This window comes from Capra hircus, chromosome 4, assembly GCF_001704415.2.
Source record: "Capra hircus breed San Clemente chromosome 4, ASM170441v1, whole genome shotgun sequence".
Classification (NCBI taxonomy): domain Eukaryota; kingdom Metazoa; phylum Chordata; class Mammalia; order Artiodactyla; family Bovidae; genus Capra; species Capra hircus.
The window spans coordinates 59,394,674-59,418,083 of record NC_030811.1 but is presented as its reverse complement, the minus strand read 5'-3'; the positions used below and the strand labels follow the sequence as shown (position 1 = coordinate 59,418,083).

Sequence of the window (23,410 nt, the reverse complement as noted above, 5' to 3'; positions counted from 1 at the left end):
CTATTTCATACAGTCACATGAAGATTATACGAGATAATGTATGTGAAACACCAAGAATATCTCCTGGTACACAGTAAATGTTCAAATGATGATAGCCAATCAAAGAAGCTCTTTATATATTTTGTATATTACTTCTTGGATTATCAAATATGTTGTGAATATTTTCATCCTCCATCTCCTCAGATGTGCATCCAAGTACCATATTCTATGAAAACTGACTCAGAAATGGATCCTTCACCCACCTCCTCACTCAACAGGGACTCTAAGAACACACAATGAGCTAAGCACTGGGCTAGAGGTTAAAAAGATGGTGAAATATCCTCACGAAGTCAGTACAATTCCGAGGGAGCCTACAGCCTAGAATGCAGAGTAGTTGTACAGCACAATTCAATAGTATTTCTTAAATAGCTAATTCCTTAAGTCATTTGCAAGTATTTATTTAGGTAGGAGATCATAAAATATAGTTTTATAATACACACAAGAAAAAACACATTTGAATGAATACAAAATAAAATGACAGGAAGTGACAGAATTTAGTGTTTATAAATGAAGCCATCAATAACCAACAATTCAAAGAAGAAATTGAAAGTGTACTTAAAGTTGAGCTTGTGGTTTACATTTATAATCTTTTATAATTGAAAAAAAAAGGCATTAGGCTTTTAAAGGTAACACATGACTTAACAGTTTTTCAAGTGATTTTCATAATGGGTTGCTAGACACCGTCATATATGGATATGAAAAAAAAAGACAAGAATTTAGGCAAGCAAAGTATTAGTCCATAGCAGCTTGGTGAGGTTTACTTTTCTTACATAAGGAGTCTTCAAATTTACATTTATTCTTATTACAGGAGCAGAAAGAAGTAATTTGCCAGGTATATTTGAGGAGCCTGTAAGCTATATAGCAAAAATAGTTATTTTTAAAAGCCTGTATTCCATGGAAATGTGCATCACACAGCATCTATAGTAACTGAGTAAACCATGTGATTAAGTCTTCTAAATAAAACATTTAACCCCCAAATCTCACACAATATCCCCCATGTCCACATGTCTTATTTGACAGCAGCCATAAGCTTCAAACTAATATGCATTTGCTATTTTTAAAAGGTTCTTACCTCCATTACTAAAAATGTTTCTGCAAAGTCCCTTAGAATTTTTTTCAGTGCTCTAGAAACAAGACATATCATGATCAGTAAATGACCGCAATCTCCAGAAAAAAGGTACTCAGGCTAGAGAAAGAATGGTCAAGTTGGAGGTTTCTGTCTCCAATTGTGGAACATCTTTCTACTTTGAGACCCACAGCTCTAAGGAGACAATTCAAAATTCCTTACTTTAAAACAAATGTTTTATCATGAATAATTGAATAATTAGTTATCTAGGAAAATGAGGCTTTTAAATTAAAATTTAGCAAAATTGACTATAATAAATTTTTTTCTACTAATCATTTATGAATAACACAAGTGAAATCCGGTGAAGTTTTACATACAAAAGATATAAATACTGCATAATATGTAGTGAATGAATATTGGCACATACCCTTTTGTATTTAAAGCCTAAAAAGCAACCAGCAAATCTGATGCTCTTAAGATACACTTATGGCATAGGTCAGAAAACCTCTATCTGACATGGAAATGTCCCACAGTTTAAGGCTTTCCAATAGGTTTATAGCAAGCATCAGGTTGCCAGAGGCGAATATCAACGAGAACTTGATTGAGTTTTTGCATCCAGAGATCCCGTTCTTCCTTGGTATCTGCAGATAGCCAGTTCCTACAGGAACAAACAAAAAGATCAGGATCCTTCCCCCTATTCCATACCTCCAAGTACTCTTACTGTGGGGTGAAGTGAGGGGAGCCTGAACAGTAAAAGGAGTAACTCTTCGCCCTGTTTTAATGGATGCCAAATCAGGAATCCATAGTAAAGTGCTTCTCCAATTACAATAAAAGAAAATCATCTTGCAGATTGGTTAGCTGAGCCATAACTCACACCAATCACATTTAGAAAATGATGGAACTTCACATCAAAGACAGTAACTAATCTTGCACAGGTGATATGATTGGACAATTTGCTGGTGCCAAGACAGTCACTGAGGGTGGGTGGGTCACCTCTTAGAAGAACAAGCACACCAGACTTGAACATGGGGACCAACCCTCTAGATCCCTCCAGGAGCGCCATAGACTCATGGACTTTCACCTGGCCTTACAGATAATACTATTTTATACTGTCTCCTTTTTTTTTTCCCCCCATTGTGTTAGTAGAGCATAGTATTTACAATAAGTGATCTAAAGATCCTAAGATTTTGTCTATCCTAATCTCTCTGTTCACACCAGGAATCTCTTCTTTACATCCATATTCAGTTAAAAGTTGAACAGTTGATGGGGCAGGCAAAGGTGGGGGAAAGGGAAATTTCCTAAGTCACAAGCCAGACCATTCTTCAAGACTACAACCAAGTGTTAGAAGGTTGTTGTATTATACTTCTACATCTTTATAATTTCTCCACATTGGTACTAGTAATGGTATAAGCATGAATAAGCCGTGAGTTGATCATCTATTAGTAAATGGAGGGAACACATTTACAATAAAGATAGAAACCATTTGTTGAGCTCATTCTGTGTGTATGACAACATGCTAAGTAGATCTACTCATTAATCTTTACTGTCACTCTGTGGAGTTTATTCTTCTCTTATGACACAGGAGATTTCAGAGAGCCAGCAAAGTTAAATACCTTGCCATAGTCACATTTGGTAAGTCACTGAGTCGAGATTTAAACCTATATCAGTCAGTCACTGAGTCGGGATTTAAACCTAGGTCTATTGACCTCTCAGTGTTCAACTGCACAATACTGCTTTCCCATGTGATGAAGCATTTCTAATTCAAATGTTTAATCTATATTTCAAAGTAGGCACTACTGATCAGATGATAAATACTATGCATTGAAGAAGGGAAATATAACAAGGTTGGTTTGTAGAAATAAAAATGTGATACATTAAATTTAGATAAAAGGCATAGGTCAGAAAGGCCCTGGGGAGAAACAGATAAATAAGGCAAAGGAGAATGTATAACTGTAAATATATATACTCTGCAAAAGGTATGATCAAAAAGTGAAATAAGTTTTTAAGAAGCCACCAAGCAAAGCTAAAAGACTCAGTCAGTCAAGACTGAATTGAGAATGGGCCTCTCTCAAATGCTTGGTCCACTCAAATTATGATAATGTTATAATGAGAAAAATTACATGCAAGTGAAATACAGCATAATTAGAGCAATATGTGATATAACTATTTCCACCACAGGAGAAGGTAGAAGGAGAAATCTGGGAAGGTTTATGTAACAAGTAAAAGAAGATTTTATGAAAAATGTGAGTAATGTTTAAAAGGGCCATGGTGGTCAGGAAGTACTTGGGGACTGAATTTTGTTTGGTTACCTCACTGACTATGGCCACAGACAGGGTAGCTACTAAAGAAAGTGAGTATAAATCCAATTTGCCTCTCCTATCTGAGGTCACTGCTGCACAGAAGACCCCCAGAGGAAAGGAGTGGATGAGCTGAATGAACTAAATTATCCTAAAAGCAATCTAGACATCAAGAATTCCCATAGAACGGGTCCCCTTTCTCTCTGTTTTAAAACAAAATGGTGGTATTGGGGCAACTTTGTTCTATTTTAATAGAGTGTCTCTTGGCTAAGCTATCTGACATTTCCACAACAGAAACTCACGGAGCCAGTTCTACCCATCTCCCTGTCTGCATTATTCAGCTACAATCCGATTAACAGAGATTTTGTCAAATTCTAACTTTTGTCCCTAATCACAATTTTTTACATTGAAGCTGGTCTGCAAGCTTCTCTTGGGCATTCAAGCAAAAGAATCTTAGGCTCTTAGCAATAAGTTCTTGCATCTTACACTTGACTTTAGGGTTAACAATAACTGACACTCCCAGTAGTTTATTCTATCCATCACCAACCAGAAATTTTCAGAGTAGAGTGAAGTACTTTGGGAAGGTACTTTGGTACTTTGGGAAGGGACAAGCAGCAATGTGTCAAATCTCTTTAAATAATACTTGACTTATCAATTACACATGAAATCTTCAAACTTAACACAAAGAATATTAGCTAAACGCCCTGAAAATGGCTGAACTGTTAATTATGCTGGAAAACATGATAAACTAAGACATAAGTTGAATGCTGTGTTTTTCTTAGCTATATTAATTTTGTTATTATATTCCTCTCTTACTGATGTTTTGTCTTCTCATTCTTAAATCGCACCCTCTTCAAAGACAAAGACCATCTCTGATATTTCTCACAGTGGTAAAGACATAGTGGGCAATCAATTACTTAGTTGATAGAAACATTTATAGCCCAATACATACTTGGTTACACAGAGTGTGTCCCTGCATTGGCTGACCAGAGTCTCTCGGTCATCTTCTCTTTGTGGTCGAACAGTAATTAATTCTAAAGTGTTGCGTCTTGCACAAAATTCTCTGTTGACTGGTTCTATCTGCCGACTGGTACAATTGGCCAAATTTAATCTTCCTATGGGATTCTTTAAAACAAATTTTTAAAAAATATGATTAGTAGAAATAAATGAGACCATTTAAGTCAGTAAGCACTGAGCAGTATTCAACTTGATACCAACTTACAATAAGAAAACCATTAATTTAAAAGTTAAAACTTAATTACACTGTATTTAGAGAAACATATTTAATATTTATGATTATTTCTTGCTGGATAGAAAAATAGAAACCAACAATGTCAAATGGTCATCTTAGCCAGCTTAAAAAACAAACCATTTGTTATGGAAAATTTAAAATAGATACAAAATAAAAAGAACAGCATAATAAGCTTCCATGTACCCATTAATCAGTTCTAACAAATAGAAACAAACATTCAACCCTTTTTGTCTGAACCCTCTTACTTCTTCCCTTCCTACAAATAGAAACCGAGACATAGAATTTCATCTATAAATACTTTTTATGTATCTCTAAAAGATCAGGCCAAACTGCTGCCTTGGATTTTTAGAAGCCATGTCATTCCTACAGTATGAGAGTCCAAAAAAAAAAAACACTGCGAGACTAAATGGTGCTGAAAAATGGGAAAAGGGACAAGTATGGGCCCAAACAATATATTTATTTATTTAAATTTATTTTTGGCTGTACTGGGTTTTGGTTCCTATGCACGGGCTTTCTCTAGTTGTAGCAAGCAAGGGCTACTCTCTCATTGTGGTGCATGAGCTTCTCATTGCAGTGGTTTCTCTTGCTGTAGAGCACAAGCTCTAGGTGCAGGGGCTTCAGTAGTTGCAACATGTAGGCTCAGTAACTGAGGCACATGGGCTTAGTTACCTGCAGCATATGCAGTCATCCCGGACCAGGGATTGAGCCCATGTCCCCTACATTGGCAGGCAGATTCTTAACCAGGGAAGTCCTGGGTCCAAACAATTTAGAAACTGCCAATAAAAGTGTCAAATGTATTAGTAATTTTAAAAAGAAATTAGAATGAAATATACCATTTTAAAACATTAGATTCACCAAGTCTGAAAAGAATAGCAATAACCAATGTTGATTGGTTGGGGGTAACAAATTCTTATACATTGCTAGTGAAAGCATAAAATGGTCTATTACTGGTAGACAATTTAATAACAGTGATCAAAAAACATTCTAAATGAACATACAACTTCACCTAAAAGAAATTTATCCTAAGTAAATATATAGGTACACGAAGATGTTTATATAGGTACTGCTGTTGTTTAGTCGCTAAGTCATGTCTGACTCTTGTGACCCCATGGACTATAGCCTGCCAGGCTCCTCTGTCCATGGGATTTCCTAGGCAAGAATACTGGAGTTGCCGTTTCCTTCTCCAAGGGATCTTCCTGTCTCCTGCACTGGCAGGCAAATTCTTTACCACTGAGCCACCGGGGAGCTCTTATATAGATGTAATTGCTGTTTTTACATAATGCAGAAAAGATGGAAACAAACAAAACGACAGTAAAAGGGGACTATTTAAAACAAATAATAACATTATGTTTTCAGCAAGTATGGGAAACTAAGTAGTCTGAGAGTCCTTCCATAACCCCCCAAATGCTAGATAGCTGAACCTGCAAGGCAGCAAAAGAAACCTTCATAGGCCAAAATTAATGAGGAAGACAGTGCAAAACGGTAGGCTAGCCTGAAACCTGGCTTCCTTGGGCTCCTAGCAAATTTACCAATGTTAGGAACTGGCAACCTTGACTCACAGATTATATGATATAATATGAAATGTGACATTTGCTTTAAAATACCTTAGCAAACCAATGAGAACAAATGTGTGCTGTGGAGGATAAATGAAACAAGGAACTTAATAAGGAATTTCTCTCTTACTAATTTCTCTTTTTCGGGGTACATTTCAATTATAAAAAGTTAAATATATAGGTACATCTATTTGTGTGTGTGTGTGTGTGTGTGTGTGTGTGTAAGTAAAAGAATAAATACACTATTGAATAAAAACACAACTTAGAAGAGTTATCTTACCAGGCATAAAGATTTATTTTAAAGCTATGGTAATTGAGAATGAGAGATACAGACCAAAGAAAACAGAATAGAAAGCCTAAATATAGACCCACATATAAACCTATACCTGGATACATGCCAGAAACAGCATGGATGAGTGGGGAAAGAATGGATCATCCCACGATGCTGGCACAATGGGGTCTCCAGGTTGGGGGGTGGGAGGGATCAATTCCAGGTAAATTAAATGTTACACATAAATCTTTATAATTTTTAGAAGTCATAAGGAAGTATATTCTTTATGACTATAGAGTAGAGATGGTTTTCTTAACTAAGACACAAAAAAGCAAACAGTACAATAATAAACTGACAGATATATCTTAGCATTAAAAATTCTGCTTACAAAAAGATACTATAAGGGTAAATTAAAGCATATGCCAAGCAAAAAACTAGAAAAACAAGTGGCCAAAACACATAAGAAAAGATGCTTGCTCAATGCTCAGTCAAGGAAAATTAAAATAAAAACACAGTAAAATAACATTTCACACCTATCACATTCAGAGTTTAAAAGGCTGAAACAACAAATGTTGCTGGGATGTGGAACACTGAGAACTCCTGGTGGGAACAGAATGTTATACAACCAATTTCAAGATTCATCGGACAAAATCTAGCTAAACTGAAGACGTGCAAAACCCTACAAACCAGAGTTCTGCTGCTAGATACAAACTCGAGAAAGAGCTCTGATCCAGCTTGGTGCTCTGTGATGACCCAGATGGGTGGGATGGGGGTTAGGGGTGGAAGGGAGGCCCAAGAGGGAGGGGTGATAAGTATACAGGTAGCTGGTGCTCTGTATTGTACAGCAGAGACTAACACAACACTGCAAAGCAATCATATGCCAGTTTAAAGAAAGAAAGAGCACTGATCCATACAGTTAAGTCATAGCAGAGCTGTTTATAACAAAGACAATTTGAAATAATCAAGTGCCCATAAATAAGAGAAGTGTATAAATTGATTGAGATGCATTCTTACAATGGAGCATTTCAAGAGAAAGATGGGTAAAGCTCTGCAAACTAGAGCTACATACATGCTACACACACCAGCCAACACTAATTTCACAAATCATGTTGATTCAAACATGCAAGTTGCAAAACACTATATACAGTGTGATACTATTTGTAAAAGGTTTCAAAATATGCAACTGCAATAATACACTGCTTATATATATCACATATAAAAAAATTTAAAGAAATACATGGGAACAAAATAATTTTAGGATAGGGGTTATCTCTATGAAGGAGAGAAAATTATATAAGGAGCTTCAACTGGACTGATAATACAGAGGCTGGTGGAAATTATGTTTTTTTTTTAATGTTCCAAATATTTCACAATAAATTTTAAAATAAAATTCTACATGGCTATAATGTAATACATACAGTTATCTAATGCAATATCATAGATGTATTTTTACCTATGTGGAAAGATATCAGGACACTCATTATCAAGTAAAAATCAAATTAAAAAAAGACATGATATTTTCTGTTGAAAAAAGATTCATAAATGGATATATAATTATTATTATTATATATTATACATTTTAAAAATTTAGAAGGATATACAACCAAAAAGTGAACAGTAGTTATCTTTTATAGATGAGTTTACTTTATAATTCTGCTTATTTCTATTTTCCAGTCTTTGGATAATAAATTATCACACTTGGACAATAACATTAAATTTTTAAAAAATAAGATGCAATGTATTACATAAAATTCTATTATCAAATTTTAGAAACAAACTAAAATCACAATATTCCTATGGTGGTTTTCCATTTCTGTTTTATCCCAAATTTAGGTAAATCAATTGTTAATAAAATACAAAAGTGAATTTAACATATTTCTGACTAAAAATCAATTTAAAAATATTATAAAACATTCCAGAAAAAAAATAAAGAAAAATATATGCCTTAAGGTATTTAAAGAATGCTCAAATCACAGGGAATGAACCAGATATAAAGTTCTTACACAAATACACACACACACATACACACACACACACTCACTACATTTTAATGGCTTAGTAAATAAACCTGAGTGCGGAATTTGGGTGGCTTATGGCCACAGGGAACACCTGTATAAAATATTACCTGAAAGTTAGTCAGGGCTTTCACCACTGACCATCAATATTAATATTACCTTTCGTTTCTCATCATCTGGATAAGTCCAATAAGAGATACAGTTTCCAGAAAGAACACACCATCTTCGATGCCAGGCACCAAAACCACTAACATCTTCAAATATGGTCTGAAAAAGTCAATGAAATACTGACTTTAGAAACCTGAGGATCAATTAAATGTTTTCTACACATTAAACTTCAGTATGTTGACATGTGATACTTCAAAATCGACTTGCATGATTTTCTTTTCCTTTTTTTTAAAAAGTACTTAAGTTTATTTTTTTTATTCTACTCTGTATCAAAACCAGAAATCTTGTCATTTCAATCTCAAGAGCAAAGTTAGTACAAATGACTCACCAGCTCCCTTTTGTGTTTACATTCACCTTTTACATTATAAAGGTAATAGAAAAGGAAAATTTTGATAGATAAAAATAACACCAAGTTATCATTACTCCCTACTATAATCAGAGAAAAACAACAAGAGGACAGATTTTTCATTTTTATAGCTAGGGTAACTGAAGGCCAAGGAAATTAAATGACAATATACAATCACAAAGAACTGGAGCCTTCTGGCTAATGCAGAACGTACTTTTCTTGCTGCTCATCAGTACTGGCAGAGCTAGACTAGCACCATTTTAGAATCACTTAGAGTTTCACTGGTATAGTCTCCTTCGATTCAGCTGCCCCTGGCACATCAGGAAAGAAAACTGCACCAAGTAACTTTAATTTCAATTACTACCTCTATTTTTAAAGAGAAGTTAGAAGTAATTAAAGGGCACAGTTTAGACAGGGGACAGAAGTTATCTGTGGGAGTCCTGAGCAATTTTTTTTTACCACATTTCTATAAGTGTGGATGCAATAAGAATGGGCTCTGGGATTCAAGACAGAGTTAACCTGAAAAGATAGAACTCTAAACTACTTAAGAGCCCAGCTCAAAAGTTAAACAGGCCAGACCTTATAGGCCAATGAACCAGTTGGCATAAGAGTCTATCAGGTGCTAAAGGTCTCTAAAGCAAGATGTGGAAATATCATATTTACATTAAAGGAAAAGGTCAGTAAGCGTACACTATGTTCAAGTCTGATATTTACAAAAACACTCTTCCAAGAATATCTAGTGCCATCTGCTGGATTTACATGTGTAAAAGCTACGAAGTCTGATTTACAGTCATCCTGGCAGCTTGGACTTCCTGTCCAGTCTAGCTCTTCTTTCCACACCCTATGTCAGCACTACAAATTGGTTTGTGATATCTGTCATAGAGTTCAAACTCTTGCTTCACAAAGAAAGCCGAAGCTATTACACTTTCTCTACTTCTTGTACCACATCCACAATCTTCTGTATATTCCACACACATACTTTTCTCCTCTGATAATGGAAAAAGTGTAATTCTGTACAAGATCATGAACCGTGGCTTGGATCTTATCTGCTCTCACTCTCATGACTTTGTTCCATGCGTTATTCCTTAACCCTAGTGCAAGTTCCCCACTGCCTCTATCTTCACCCTCCTTGGCCCTATTAGAAGCTACCCATTTGAATTTACAGACACTCGAGTCTCTTTAGTCCTAATAAAATGTGAACAAAATCCTTCTTTCACCCTACATACCTCTGCAAGTACCACATTTTTTTTTACCCCACTGCAGCCAAACTTTGTTTCAAAGAGCTTCTGCACTCTCATTCTTCATCTTCCACACCCTTAATAACACATTTGCAATCTAGCTCCTGCTCTTGGCAAGACTAGAATGACCACCTCATAAATAAGTCCAACAGTCTCCAATAAATCCTTACCTAACTTGATCACTCCTTCTTTCAGACTCTCTTCCCCTGGCAACCATGATACTAAATTATCCCTTGCCCGCCCTGTAGTCTTCTGTTCTTAGGCCTGTGGCTTAAATGTTAGCGTTCTCCTGGTTATTCAAGTCTGCCTGCACTTTGAATACTACCTCTCTGCTGTAGATTTCCAAACCTTCATCTCATCTAAAATGTCTACCTTGAGTATCAAACTCAAACCTCTGAAACATGTCTCTAGGCATTTAAACTTCAAGTCGTTTATAACTTAAACCATTAAAACTTTCTCCCTTGGGTGGGGATTGACTGACAAGGAACAGGAGGGAACTTTCTGGGGCAGTATTCTGTATCTTAATAGAAACTTGGGTTACATAGATGTATGCCTGTATAAAAACTCAGGGGATGGATACTGAGGATTCAGGGGAACATGCTAAGGTCCACGATATATTTTTAAATTCTTCCCCCACATATATATTTTCAGGACTTGCTAGAAGGATAGCTCGGTAGTAGGTACATGATAAAGCAAGAACGGTAAAAAATGTTAAAATGGCAAAACCTAGATGCTGGGTATGTGGGCATTCAAAGTCTACCAACACTGCTGTATGTTTGCAATTTTCCACAATTAAATTTGGAGAAAAAACACTTTCCATCACAAACACAAACACTTGCTCCTTCCCCAGGGTCCCTAATCTCAGTGTAGTCACCCAACAAACTGTGCAAGGCAGGGATCTGGGTCACATTCTTAATTTTGCTTCTCCACCCCTAAAACCAAACCACTAAGGTCTGCCCTTCTTCCTCCTGCATCCCTCCACGATGAGTCCCTCACTCCACCCAGATTGTCAGCCACCATCCCCTCTCTCAAGGAGTAACTCAGTCTCCTCGCTAGTCTTCTTCAGGTCCTCACTCCCCTGTCTACTTCCACACAGCAGTCAGAACGACCTTCCTAAACTCCCAATCTGATGTCAGTCCTCTGCTTAAAGTCCTGTAAGAGCACCCCACTGGCTTCATGCTAAAGTCGTTAAAAGGCTTTCAAACACTTGGTCTCATTTCTCCTAAACACACGTTCCCCGCCCCAATCACTTGCCTCACTGCCCTTCCTCCGCACACACCTTCTGACTCTAAATGCGTCACTCTAAATACCTGCCACTATCTAGATGTTTCCTGTTTTTCTCTGGCAGGGGTGAGAGAGGGAAGGGGCCTCCAGCCCATGGTACGTGCGCTTCCTTCATCTGGAGCACATCTCCCTCCTCTCTTCCCCTGGCTGACTTGTTCAGCTGCCAGTTTACAAGTCACTTCCAATAGCTTCCAGTAAGCCCTCCCACACATGCCTAAGACGTGGTGTCCCGCCAGTTTGCACCCATGCTCTCTATGCTTTCTCCCATTACAGTGCTGCATTGTATTTCTCCCTATTAAACTACACGTTTCTGAGTGGAGGGATTATTTTTTGCGGCCCATTACATTCCAACACCAGCACAGTGACAGGCATATAGCAGTCATGCAACAAATCTTTACTGAACCAGTTAATTGCTTAGTCACACAGACTTTCATTCCTATGGGAAACCAAGTCTATACTTCAAAAGATGAAAAAAAATATATATATAGATCCAGTGATGTTACTTACTAGAAAACCTCTTTCTTCCACACTTGAATTCACCTGACACTTTATTTTTAAATAAATATGACCTTCCAAAGGAGATAAAAAGGGCACCTGTGAGGAAAGAGAGCAAATTATTTGTAAAACTTTTTCTTAATAAAACATGTTTAAATCATGAATAGCATGAATAGAGAATATTATGCTTTGAAAACACGGTATTTTCTAAAGCTGGAGTATAAAGTAGGTGGCCAAAAAGCCACTGGTTCCTTAGCAACAAATGCTTCTGAAGAATAAATTCATTCAACATACAGCCTGATTAAAAACAGAACCCTAAGTCCCAAGTTAATGTGATAAAGAAAACACAGATTTAAGAAGACAATACACATGTTTATCCATTCTCTATCAACAGAACATACTTGATAGAAGATGGGATAAACCAACTGGCATATTTAAACAGTATAATATTATTCAGCAATAAAGAACAGTGAACTACAGAATGGAAAAATTAATCCTCAAATTCATATGGAATTGCAAGAGGCCCCAAATAACCAAAACAGTCTCCAAAACAGTACTTCCCAATTTAAAATCCAAAGCTACAGTAATCAGAACAGTGTGATACTGGAATAAGGACAGACATACAGATCATAGGAATAGAACTGAGAGTCCAGAAATAAACCCACACATTGATAAACCCAGACTGATTTTCAACAAGGGTACCAAAAGCATTCAATGAGGAAAGAGCAGTATTTTCAACAAATGGTGCTGGGGAAACTGGACAGCCACATGCAAAAGAGTGAGGTTGGATCCCTACCTCATGTCACACACAAAAATTAACTCAAAATGGATCAATGACCTAAATATAAGGGCAAAAACCATACAATTCTTAGAAGAAAAACAGATGAGTAAATCTGCAGTGATCGTGGATTTGGCAATGGTTCTCAAATCTAATACCAAAAGCATGACCAACAAAAGAAAAATAGACAAACTTCATCAAAATGAAGATCTTTTCAGTATGAGGGTTCCTCAAAATATTAAAAACAGAACTATCATAAAATAAATCAACCCCACTTCTCAGAATTCATCCAAAAGAATCAAAATACAAATTGCCAACAAACACATGAAAAAATGTTCAACATTAATCGTCATTAGGTAAGAAGGGAGGCTCAAGAGGAAGGGAATATATGCATACTTATAACCGATTCAAGCTGTTGTACAACAGAAACCAACACAATATCGTAAAGCAATTATCCTCCAATTAAAATTTTCTTTAAAATAGTCATTAGGTAATAATGTTAGCTTGATGATGATGCCAACACTAATGATGATGATGAAGATAAGGATGAATATTTTAATGGAAATCTCATGTTGCCACAGAACCATTTAGTGAGGAATGAGTAAAAAGGAATCTGATTCTTTTCATTGGAAGCACATAGCTCTGAACCAAAATAAACATAAGCTAAATTACAAAACCAACAAGTTATTGAAAACAGAATTTTTTATTGCTTATTTTAAAGCTGAATCATTCTGTACCCATAAAGTTTTTTCTTATTCTTTAGAAACAAATATGTTTCCAACATTTATAATCCTAAAATTCATGCTACAGCTTTAACCATGCTGTGGTTGAACTGCATCCCCTCTCCATCCATCCCTTACCAAAATCGCATGTTGAAGTTCTGACTCCCGATACCACAAAATGCGACTATATTTGGAGACAGGGCCTTTAAAGAGGTCACTAAGGTTAAATTAGTTCATTAGGAGGGACTCTAAACCAATACAACTGTGTCCTTATAAAAAGAGGAGGATTTAGACACACAGAGAAAAGACCATGTGAAGACACCTAAGACAGCTATCTACAAGCTAAGGAGAGAGGGTTTCAGAAGAACCTACCCCCTTCAAAGCCTAGATTTTGGACTTCTAGTCTGCAGAACTGTAAAAAATAAACTGCTTCTTAAGCAAAAAAAAAAAAAAGAAGTGTTGACCCCAAGTAACAAAACCCCATCTCAGCTCCACTACTGATTACACTGTCTAAGAGACAAAAGGGTATTATCACCACCTACTTCAGACTCTACTGCTTTTTAATAACATAACATCTAGCCTACAGTTTAAAAGTTTTACAAGTCATGAAAAAGCAGGAAAAGGTGGCCTTTAATCAAAAGAAAACAAATCCTGTCAACAGCAGGTCCACAGATGATCTAGATGTTAGAATTATAAGACAAGGACATTTATATTTTGTTATGGAATTTAGAGGAAAAGAAGGGCAAAAATGGGTGAGAAAAGGGAAAATTTCGACAGAGAAATGGAAACTCTAAAGAATATATTAAAAAAAAAATTCCAGTGGGAATCTTAGAATAAGAAAAAAGTTGAAATTGAATAGGCTTTCATTGCATAGGCTTTACAGGAAACTGGGAACATTAGGAAAAAAGACATGAACTCAAAAACTGGTAAATAGAAATGATCCAAAATGAAACACAAAGGAAAAAAGAATTAAACAAACAAAAAAAGCGGGCTATAGATCTGTAGGAACATAATCAAGAGTCCAACATACAATTCAACTGGAGTCCTAGAAAGAATAAAACACAAGGCAGAAGAGATATTTGATGAGATAATGGCTAAGCATTTGCCAAAACTTATAAAACATGAACTAGATAGCACTCCATAAAGTTCATTAACTTAGTATGAAAAAGAAACGACCCAGCATGACAAGGAAAACCACACCTAGGCAGATTAGGGTCAAACTGTCTCAGATTTTAAAAATTCTAAATATTAACAGTGGAAAAGGGGAATTCCCTAGCAGTCCAGTGGTTAGGACTCGGTGCTTTCACTGCTGGGAGCCCAGGTTTGATCCCTGGTCAGGAAACTAAGATCCCACAGCTGCACTGGCACAGACAAAAAAATAAAAACAGGACTTTCTTAGTTGTCCAGTGGTTAAGAATTTGTCTGCCAATGCCAGGGACAGGGATTCAGTCCCGTTGGGGAAGATTCCACATGTCTCAGAGCAACTAAGCCTGTAAGCTGCAACTATAGAGTCTATGTGCCATTAACTACTAAAGCCCACACAGCTACAGCCCATGCTCCATAACAAGAGAAGCCGCTGCAACGAGAAGCCTACACACTGCAGTGAAGAATACCCCCTACTTGCCGCAACTCGAGAAAGCCTGTGAACAACAGCGGAGACCCACCAGAGCCAAATAAATAAAAATAAAGATAATAAAAATTTTAAAAAACAGAAGAGATAAGACTGATAGCTGACTGCAGATCAGAAACAAAGTCAGAAAACAATAAAATGTCAACTTTAAAGGAATGGGTGAAAGGAAAAAACCTGTCAGTTTAGCAGTCCTTCAGGAATGAAGACAATGTAAAGAAAGGCATTTTTAGATAAACAAAAGTTAGAGAATTCATTTCTAGCAGACTTGTGCTATAATGAAATTAAAAAACAAAAAAACTTCTTCCTAAGAAGGCAACAATCCCACATGGAAGTCTGACTCTACGAAATGAAGAACATAACAACTGATAAATACAAATGACAATACTTTTAAATTTCCTTTAAAAATTGATTGAAAAATAACAGTGCACTGGGGTTTATCACAAGGGTAGAAGTAAAATATAATGGGATGGACAAGGTAGGCCCATAAAGTGTAATTGTATTTCAAGGTAGACTGCAGTGACAGTAATAGGCTAAAGATGCATATTGTAATTCTCAATAATAACTGAAAAACAATACAGGGAGGTACAGCTAAAAAGCCAACAGAAAAGAAAAATGATTACCAAAATACTCAGAAGCAGTCAAGAGAGGAGAAACAAACGAACAAAGAACAGTTGCTACAGAGCAAAAAGCATGATTATGTTTCAATACTTTAATTACAAAAACAGACTGCTGAACTTTAGTTAATAATATATCATTATCAGTTCATTAATTCTGACAAAAGTAACTTTTGTCAAAAATAAAAGGCCAAGAGCCAGATTTAGCCTGTAGTGTAAGTATGCCTGCTTTGTAATAGACTAAACTCAACCCTATCAGTATTGCATTAAATATAAATGTATCAAACATTCTAATGAAAAGACAAAAATTGTTTAACAATAACAAAACATGACCATAAAATATGCTTATGAAACATAAATTTGACATATATGAACACAGATAAGTTAAGAATAAAGAATGGAAAAAGAGGGTATTCCCAAGTGATCCAGGCGTTAGGCTCCACGCTTCTACTGCAGGGGGCACAGGTTTGATCCCTGGTTGGGGAACTAAGACCCCACATGCCACATGACATGGCCAGGAAAAATTAAAACGAATGGAAAAAGACATACCATACAAACATTAATCATAAGAAAGCTGATGTAATTCTATTAAAAACAAACAAAATAGACCTTAAAGATGACTACCTTAAAGATAAAGTGTTAACAATTCATCAAGAAGATATGATAATCTTAAGTATCTATGTATGCAGTAGCATAGCTTTAAAAAACATGGAGCATAAACTGACAAACAAAACTAAGTGCCTAAATTGAAACTCTGTTGCTTTTACTGCTTGGAAGTTCGAGGGATTGATATTTTCTTCCAAATAAAATCACGCTTTCTATCTTGTATGAAAATATTCACATAAATATTTTAAATAAATCATTCTCATCAGTATATTAATATTTAGCAAAGAGACCTCAGGCCAAAAGTATCTTTTAAATAATAAAAGATCTTAAGTATATGTGATAATATACAATAATTTTGAATTTAAATTAAAGATTACAAGAAAAATTCAATTGGAGAAATTGTGCCATTAGAATAAAATGGTAACATTCACATATTTAAAGTGATATTGACTTCTGGGTCAAGATAGAAAGGGGAATGATTAACTCTGTCATTTCTGCTGCCAAGTGAAAAAGAATGACACTCTGGTTGGAATAATCATAGTTCAGTCTAAATTTGAAAGTTTTGACTGGAAGGTTAGTTTACAAAAATTTACTCCTCAACCCTAATAAAGATAAAAGGGAGAATTCTTGACCAAAAAGTATAGATTTCAACTGACTAATTTCATAAAATAAACTTTCAACTTTCTGAACTTCAAAGGCATCTATAATGTAATTCTACAATGCTAATCAGGGCCAAGATGTCATATGCCTCATTAACTGCATTAGTTATAAATTCCCTTACCATTTTCCTTTCCATATTGTCAGTGTTACACTCTTAGCCTCTCAATGCTAATTAATAGAATTCTACCATTTAGCCAAGAGAGTGCGCCTGTATAAAGAATCTCAGAAAGATGAGAAGAAAATGTGAAAAGCTGTGAAAAGTAGACAATATTCTTGGTGAGAAACTTGTCCTGAAGTGAACTGAGAATATTCACAGACGTCAATGTTACTACGCCCTATCAAGTGTGGAGACGTGAAAATGTGTGATCGTATTCTGTTTTCTGTTTAATAAAAAGGGTCTTTTAAAATTATCAACACCTCAAGGATTATTATTAAGAGGTGAAAAATGTACTCTATAATCAGGGTTACTTTGTAATTTTTTATACACTGAGATACTTCTGAGCGAGAATAATTATACCTGCTAATAATCACACCAGGCCAACAAGTATAAACCAGGATAGCTTCGGACACACCAGAATACCTAATCACTCTTCCTACAACTTCAAAATTCTACAATGCTAGTAAGTTGTTCTACTTTACAGTTTTTTGTCCTAATACTATTTAAACTGACATCTCTATTTCCTGGAAGGTACATATATCTATGAGATTTAAGTCAGAAGATGAATTGTGGGATATCCTTCTCCCTTTATCCATAAAAGTACAGTAAAACCTATGACTATTCTGGATTCTCTATTCAAAGAAAGGATCTGAAAGTGTGATTCATTGAGATTCATAATTTAAGTTCCAGAATGCCAGTCTCTACATCAGATATCTATAACCTCAAATAAGAAAAGTGAAGTCCCTCAGTCGTGTCCAACTCTTTGTGACCCCATGGACTGTAGACCACCAGGCGCCTCCATCCGTGGGATTTTCTAGGCAAGAATACTGGAATGGGTTGCCATTTCCTTCTCCAGGGGATCTTCCCCACCCAGGGATCAGACCTGGGTCTCCCACGTTACAGGCAGATGCTTTACCAACTGAGCCACCAGGGAATTCATTATTAGTACTATCCTATATCTGTAGAGTCAACAGTCTGACCAACCTCAAAGGAAACTGCATTCTGAAGGGGATCTCAGAGACAATGTCATTGTCATTACTGGTCAAGACAACAGTAAAATAAGCAAACACTCCCTTGCACTAATGGTCTCTGGGAGCACACAGGAGACTTCTTTACTCTCTCAAATTTAATCAAATAGGTTATTATGTGTATACAAAAGGTTATCCATTTTCCCCACCAATTTAAAGAACATCTAAACTTAACTATCTCATTCTCCTACATCAACTATAAGATATTAGAACAAATATTTCCTCCCCTGCTATTCAAAAAAGCATACTTGTGACAAATTTTACATCTATATTGTATTTGACTCAGGAAGAGACTTTACAGTACTGAACACAAACCAATTAAATTGAGCGATTTTACACTCATGTCATGTGGTAGGATACTTTAGCTATAATTACAAAAAATATTATTAAGAGAATGAACATATCACAATTTATTTTTAGTTTGTGTGACACTAAAATGGCAGTGAAAAAAATTTTTAGAGAGCAGTCTATATTTAACATGTCACTGAAATCTTTTTCATTTTAGAGATTGATGAAACTGTACATACACAGAAATTGGCTAAATGACAACATTGAGTAAGGAATATAGTTCACAGAACTCCAGTTCTTATGTTTCCCTAATTTGCAAATCTTGTTTGAAGAACTTTAAATAAAATAAAAAACACTATCCAGTATTTTGCAAATTAGTATTTCTATATACACCCACAAAATGCTTGTGATCGATCTTCACAGGGATATTAAAAATTCTTAAAAAACCTTCTAAAATATATGATTATATTTAGTATAATTTTAGCATTAAATGAATTTTAATTTTAAAGTTAATAAACAGCATCACCTACATAGCAACATACCTATTAGCCAATTAAGACCATAAAAGTTTTCTACTTTTACTTAAAACATCACCAATAGGTCTTTCAATACATAGAAGTCAACAATATTGAGTAAATTTTAATTTTAGGATAGTTACTAAATTTGGCATTTTGGTACCCAGAAAATCAATGTTGACGTGACCACAGAATCTTAAAGAATCATAACATGAAAATAAAGAATATAGGAGAAAAGCCCAAATACCAAACATGCATGAAAAAAAACTAGAGAACTTTTAAAGAAAGCCTTAAAGAATTATGAGAGTAAAGAAAAAGATGCCCAAGGGTCTAAGTAAAGCATAATTAACATAATGGCCTTAATTATTCAAAATAGCCAAGAAGACATGAGAGTGGTTAGTAAAACAAAAATATAAGGGGCAAAAATTAAGGACCAATTTTTAAGCTTATTAGTTTCAAGCAAAGAAAACGTGGCAACCTTTTCATGGAACATATAGCCCAGTAGCTCTCGCTCTTTTACATCATAATTTATCTAAAACAAACAAAATAAAAGACAAAGAGAAAAAAGACCCAGAATCACTCAATTTGTTAATCTAGCTGAATTACTAAATTAAAAGTTACATGGATTTTTTTCTTAAACATCTCTATATTCTGACCACAGAAAGTTCTTACAGCATTTTTAAATAGTCTGTATTATACAGCAGGAGCCAACCCTAGGACTGAAGTTTGCCTCTGCTTCTCTTGCCACTTAAAATGGTCTTGTTTGCTATTTAAAGTTTAGTCCTTATAGTGTGGTAAAAAGCTCTCAATAGTGATATTACAAAGATTTAAACTATGAAGTCTTAAACTTGGAGAGTAAAGTATGGGAAAGAAACCCCTTAGATTCATGAGTACTCTTCCAAGAAATTAACCTATCTTTCCCTATTTTGTAAAACTAAATCTAAAAAATGTTAATCATGTCAAAATATTGGTTTTAAATGAGCAAGATACTGGTTTAAAACTGTAAGCTTAACATCTATATGCAAGCAGGAATACTTTCTTAGTCAGAATTGACATTTAGAATGAACCAATATATACTGCTTTGAAGACTTAACTATTAAGATAAAGGGAGAAATACTTCCAACATCAAAAAACATATCATGCATATAAACCTATATCCAATTAACATACACAATTCTAAGAGCATATATATTCAGCCAAAGATTTCAAATACTGGAAATGCAGCATTTCCATTGACCTAACTTTTCTGTAAATAAATAAATAAATTTGGATTACCTTGTCCAGAGCAAATTTTGTGTTTCCTACTGAAGATAATGACAGAGTGTAAGATCCAACAAGGGCAAAGTTGCTGGTCCGCACGGCATTAAGACTGGCCATAACTAAAGAAAAACGAAATGAAGTTTAGTTCAGAGTGACTTTGGTACCTATAAAATAACAATCCCTCACTCCACCCTAATAGAATGAAATTAAACTGCCACAGGGGGTGGGGGGGACAAAATTGCTTCATTTTCCTTTATTTCTAATATGGGGGCAAGGCAGGGGGACTAAAACATCAACATGTCTCCTAATGAAAGTAAACTGCTAAGTATTTATATTTAACTTAAATGAGGTACAAGCACTCCTTAACATTTGAGGCAGATGTTTTTAAAGATACAGAACCTAAAAATATGTACATAAAAAGCAACTTTCCTATAAGAGACATGAAAGGACTTTACTGCTATAGTCTAGGATGACATAATGAGCAACAGGACTTTATCTGCGTGGTTCTTCTCAGCTATTCTCTTGTGCCAAGAAGCAGAGATCAAAAGTCCAAAGATGAGGGAAACCAGCTCAACCCTAACCCTCTTTGGAAAATTTTGGCCTAAAGCATTACCCTGGAAAAGTCTTTCCTGGCTTACTGGCACCCCAGTTCTCAGTGAACTAGAAAGATGTTTTTCTGACATGATACGATTGTCATGATCAGTACAGTTAAAAGAGTTAAACTCTACAGTGTGAACAGCATAAGACAAATCTACAGAACAAGAGCAGCTATGGTGAAGAGTAATGCTACTTGCTGCAGTTGTAAAGTGACTAGGTATCCTATGTGCAGTGCCTGCTAGAGTCTGAATAATGTGCAGTTTGGTGGCCTATGGTGGTTTCTGACAGCAGACTATCTTGGCTAGTAATCTTATAGGTTGCTACTGCTAAGTCACTTCAGTCGTGTCCGACTCTGTGCAACCCCATAGACGGCAGCCCACCAGGCTCTGCCATCCCTGGGATTCTCCAGACAAGAACACTGGAATGGGTTGCCATTTCCTTCTCCAATGCATGAAAGTGAAAAGTGAAAGTGAAGTCACGCAGTCATGTCTGACTCTTAGCAACCCCATGGACTACAGCCCATCAGGCTCCTTTGTCCATGGGATTTTCCAGGCAAGAGTACTGGGGTGCCATTGCCTTCTCCGAATCTTATAGGTTAGTAGAAAATATTATTCAAAGGAGACTAAAGTAGATACTTATAAATCAAGAGGGTTACACGAATAGGTATTGAATTGCTTAGTTTTTTTCTTACTCTAGTGTTTCAAATAGTTCAAGATCCACTCACCTGAAGAATGAAGGGTGCTTTTCTGAAAAAAAAAAAAAAAAAAAAAAAAAGGCATGAAGAAGAACATGTTATTTTCTTTATATGATACAAAGATTTAAATAGTAAGTACAAAACTCTTTAACACTGCAAGGAATACATTTCAGAAAACATTATTTTTTCCTTTTAGGATATTTTAAAGATTTCCAAAGCGCTAAGGGTGTAGAAATGGTTAGTTTTAGTTACTCAGTTGTGTCCGACTCTTTGTGACCCCATGGACTATAGCTCACCAGACTTGTCTATCTATGAAATCTCAAGGCAAGAATACTGGTGTGGTAGCCTTTCCCTTCTCCAGGGGATCTTTCTGATCCAGGAATAGAACCCAAGTCTCCCAAATTGAGGACAGTCTATGTGGAAGGTGAAGATTTTTCAAGGAACTTCAGTTTTTTGAAAATTCTACTTACAGTGGTTACTGATGTGAGAAGTCGTTTAGGAGTAATAGCCTGGAAAAAAGATAACTTAGTATAGTTCCTAATAAACATTACGATTCAGAACTTTAACTAAATTTGAGATTCTCCCACACAGAAAATAATTCTTAAATATCAATACATTTTGCCTGAGTCCTTTATTAAGGTTTGCCCCCATACTGTTACTCCTTTTTCATTAAAGCTAAATAAAATTCTTTTAAATGATGATTTAGAAAAAGAACAAAAGAGCAAAGGCTAGGAAGAACAGAAACTAAGTTGTTTCTATTCCATATGCCTACAGCAATCACATCATTCTTAAGTATTGCTTAGAGGAGTTTGTAAGACAAAAGTTCAGAGGAAAAGCTTAAGAAAAGTTTCAAGATTCTCTGATGGCTCAGTCAATAAAGAATCTGCCTGCAATGTGGGAGACTTGGGTTTGATCCCAGGGCTGGGAAGATCCCCTGGAGGAGCACATAGCAACCTACTCTAGTATTCTTGCCTGGAGAATTCTATGGACAGAGGAGCCTGGTGGGCTGCAGTCCATGAAGCTGCAAAGAGTCAGACACAACTGAGCGGCTAGGCATAGCACATTATAAAGTTAGTTATCAAGTAGATATAGAGAAAATAGAATTTCTAACCTGAGTGTATCAGTAGTTTATAATTAGGGTTATGGTCACTCACTGTAAGTTTACTCTCAGTATTCGTATCTAATAAATGCAGTAACTAGAAATCTGTGGCATAAAAATGACCCAAGAGCCTGATAATTCTTTAAAAATATACATAATTTTTAACTGACATTATGGTTTCTTTCATTCTTACCTTTGACTTGTATGCTTTTTTCTTCTTATCAGGGCCTGAGGGATCTTTCCTTTGTACCTACATACAAATTAAGGCAGAATTTAACTTAAAATCTGATAACTTTAAGAAAAACACACCATTAGTAATTTTAGAAAGCTGTAACTGCTTACCAAGCTGTAAACTTCAATATTTATTTCAAAGTCATTGGACACATCTTGCCTGGAAAAATAAAAATATCAAATTATGCCATTAAAAACGATGCCATAAATACTGTTACAAGACTGAGAGTAAAAGAATTCACTATATTTTAAAACCAAAGACAATAGTTATAAATTATTAAAGAATATAAAAATTGGTAAGAACAGTTAATTTTTTCCCTATAATACAAGTCAAACATTTCTCAGTTTTTACAACTCAAGATCTTAAATAATAAAAATAACTTTTTTTTCTAAATTGGATTTTGACTCTACTTTCAAAATAAATACGTAACACTAAATACAATGTCTTACGCAGAGACTGAACGTTAAGTATAGTCATAGATTTAAAGCATATATTAAAAAATCGTG

General features: G+C 35.5%; 1 protein-coding gene across 5 annotated transcripts in view; it reads right to left on the bottom strand.

Moving 5' to 3' along the window:
- The window catches only part of ANLN (anillin actin binding protein), a 53,823-nt gene continuing 30,834 nt past the window's right edge, over positions 422 to 23,410 (bottom strand). For 2 of the 5 annotated variants that reach the window (XM_018047150.1, XM_018047151.1), the window contains exons 16-25: positions 23,015 to 23,063; positions 22,866 to 22,922; positions 22,044 to 22,082; positions 21,604 to 21,625; positions 20,298 to 20,401; positions 19,501 to 19,554; positions 12,037 to 12,123; positions 8,653 to 8,760; positions 4,355 to 4,527; positions 422 to 1,763 (exon numbers count right to left, since the gene is read on the bottom strand). In XM_018047150.1, the coding sequence (XP_017902639.1) occupies positions 1,640 to 1,763; positions 4,355 to 4,527; positions 8,653 to 8,760; positions 12,037 to 12,123; positions 19,501 to 19,554; positions 20,298 to 20,401; positions 21,604 to 21,625; positions 22,044 to 22,082; positions 22,866 to 22,922; positions 23,015 to 23,063 (817 nt within the window). In that variant the 3' untranslated portion in view covers positions 422 to 1,639. The remainder of the gene's footprint in view (positions 1,764 to 4,354; positions 4,528 to 8,652; positions 8,761 to 12,036; positions 12,124 to 19,500; positions 19,555 to 20,297; positions 20,402 to 21,603; positions 21,626 to 22,043; positions 22,083 to 22,865; positions 22,923 to 23,014; positions 23,064 to 23,410) is intronic. The other 3 variants (XM_018047154.1, XM_018047152.1, XM_018047155.1) reach the window with 3 other exon arrangements.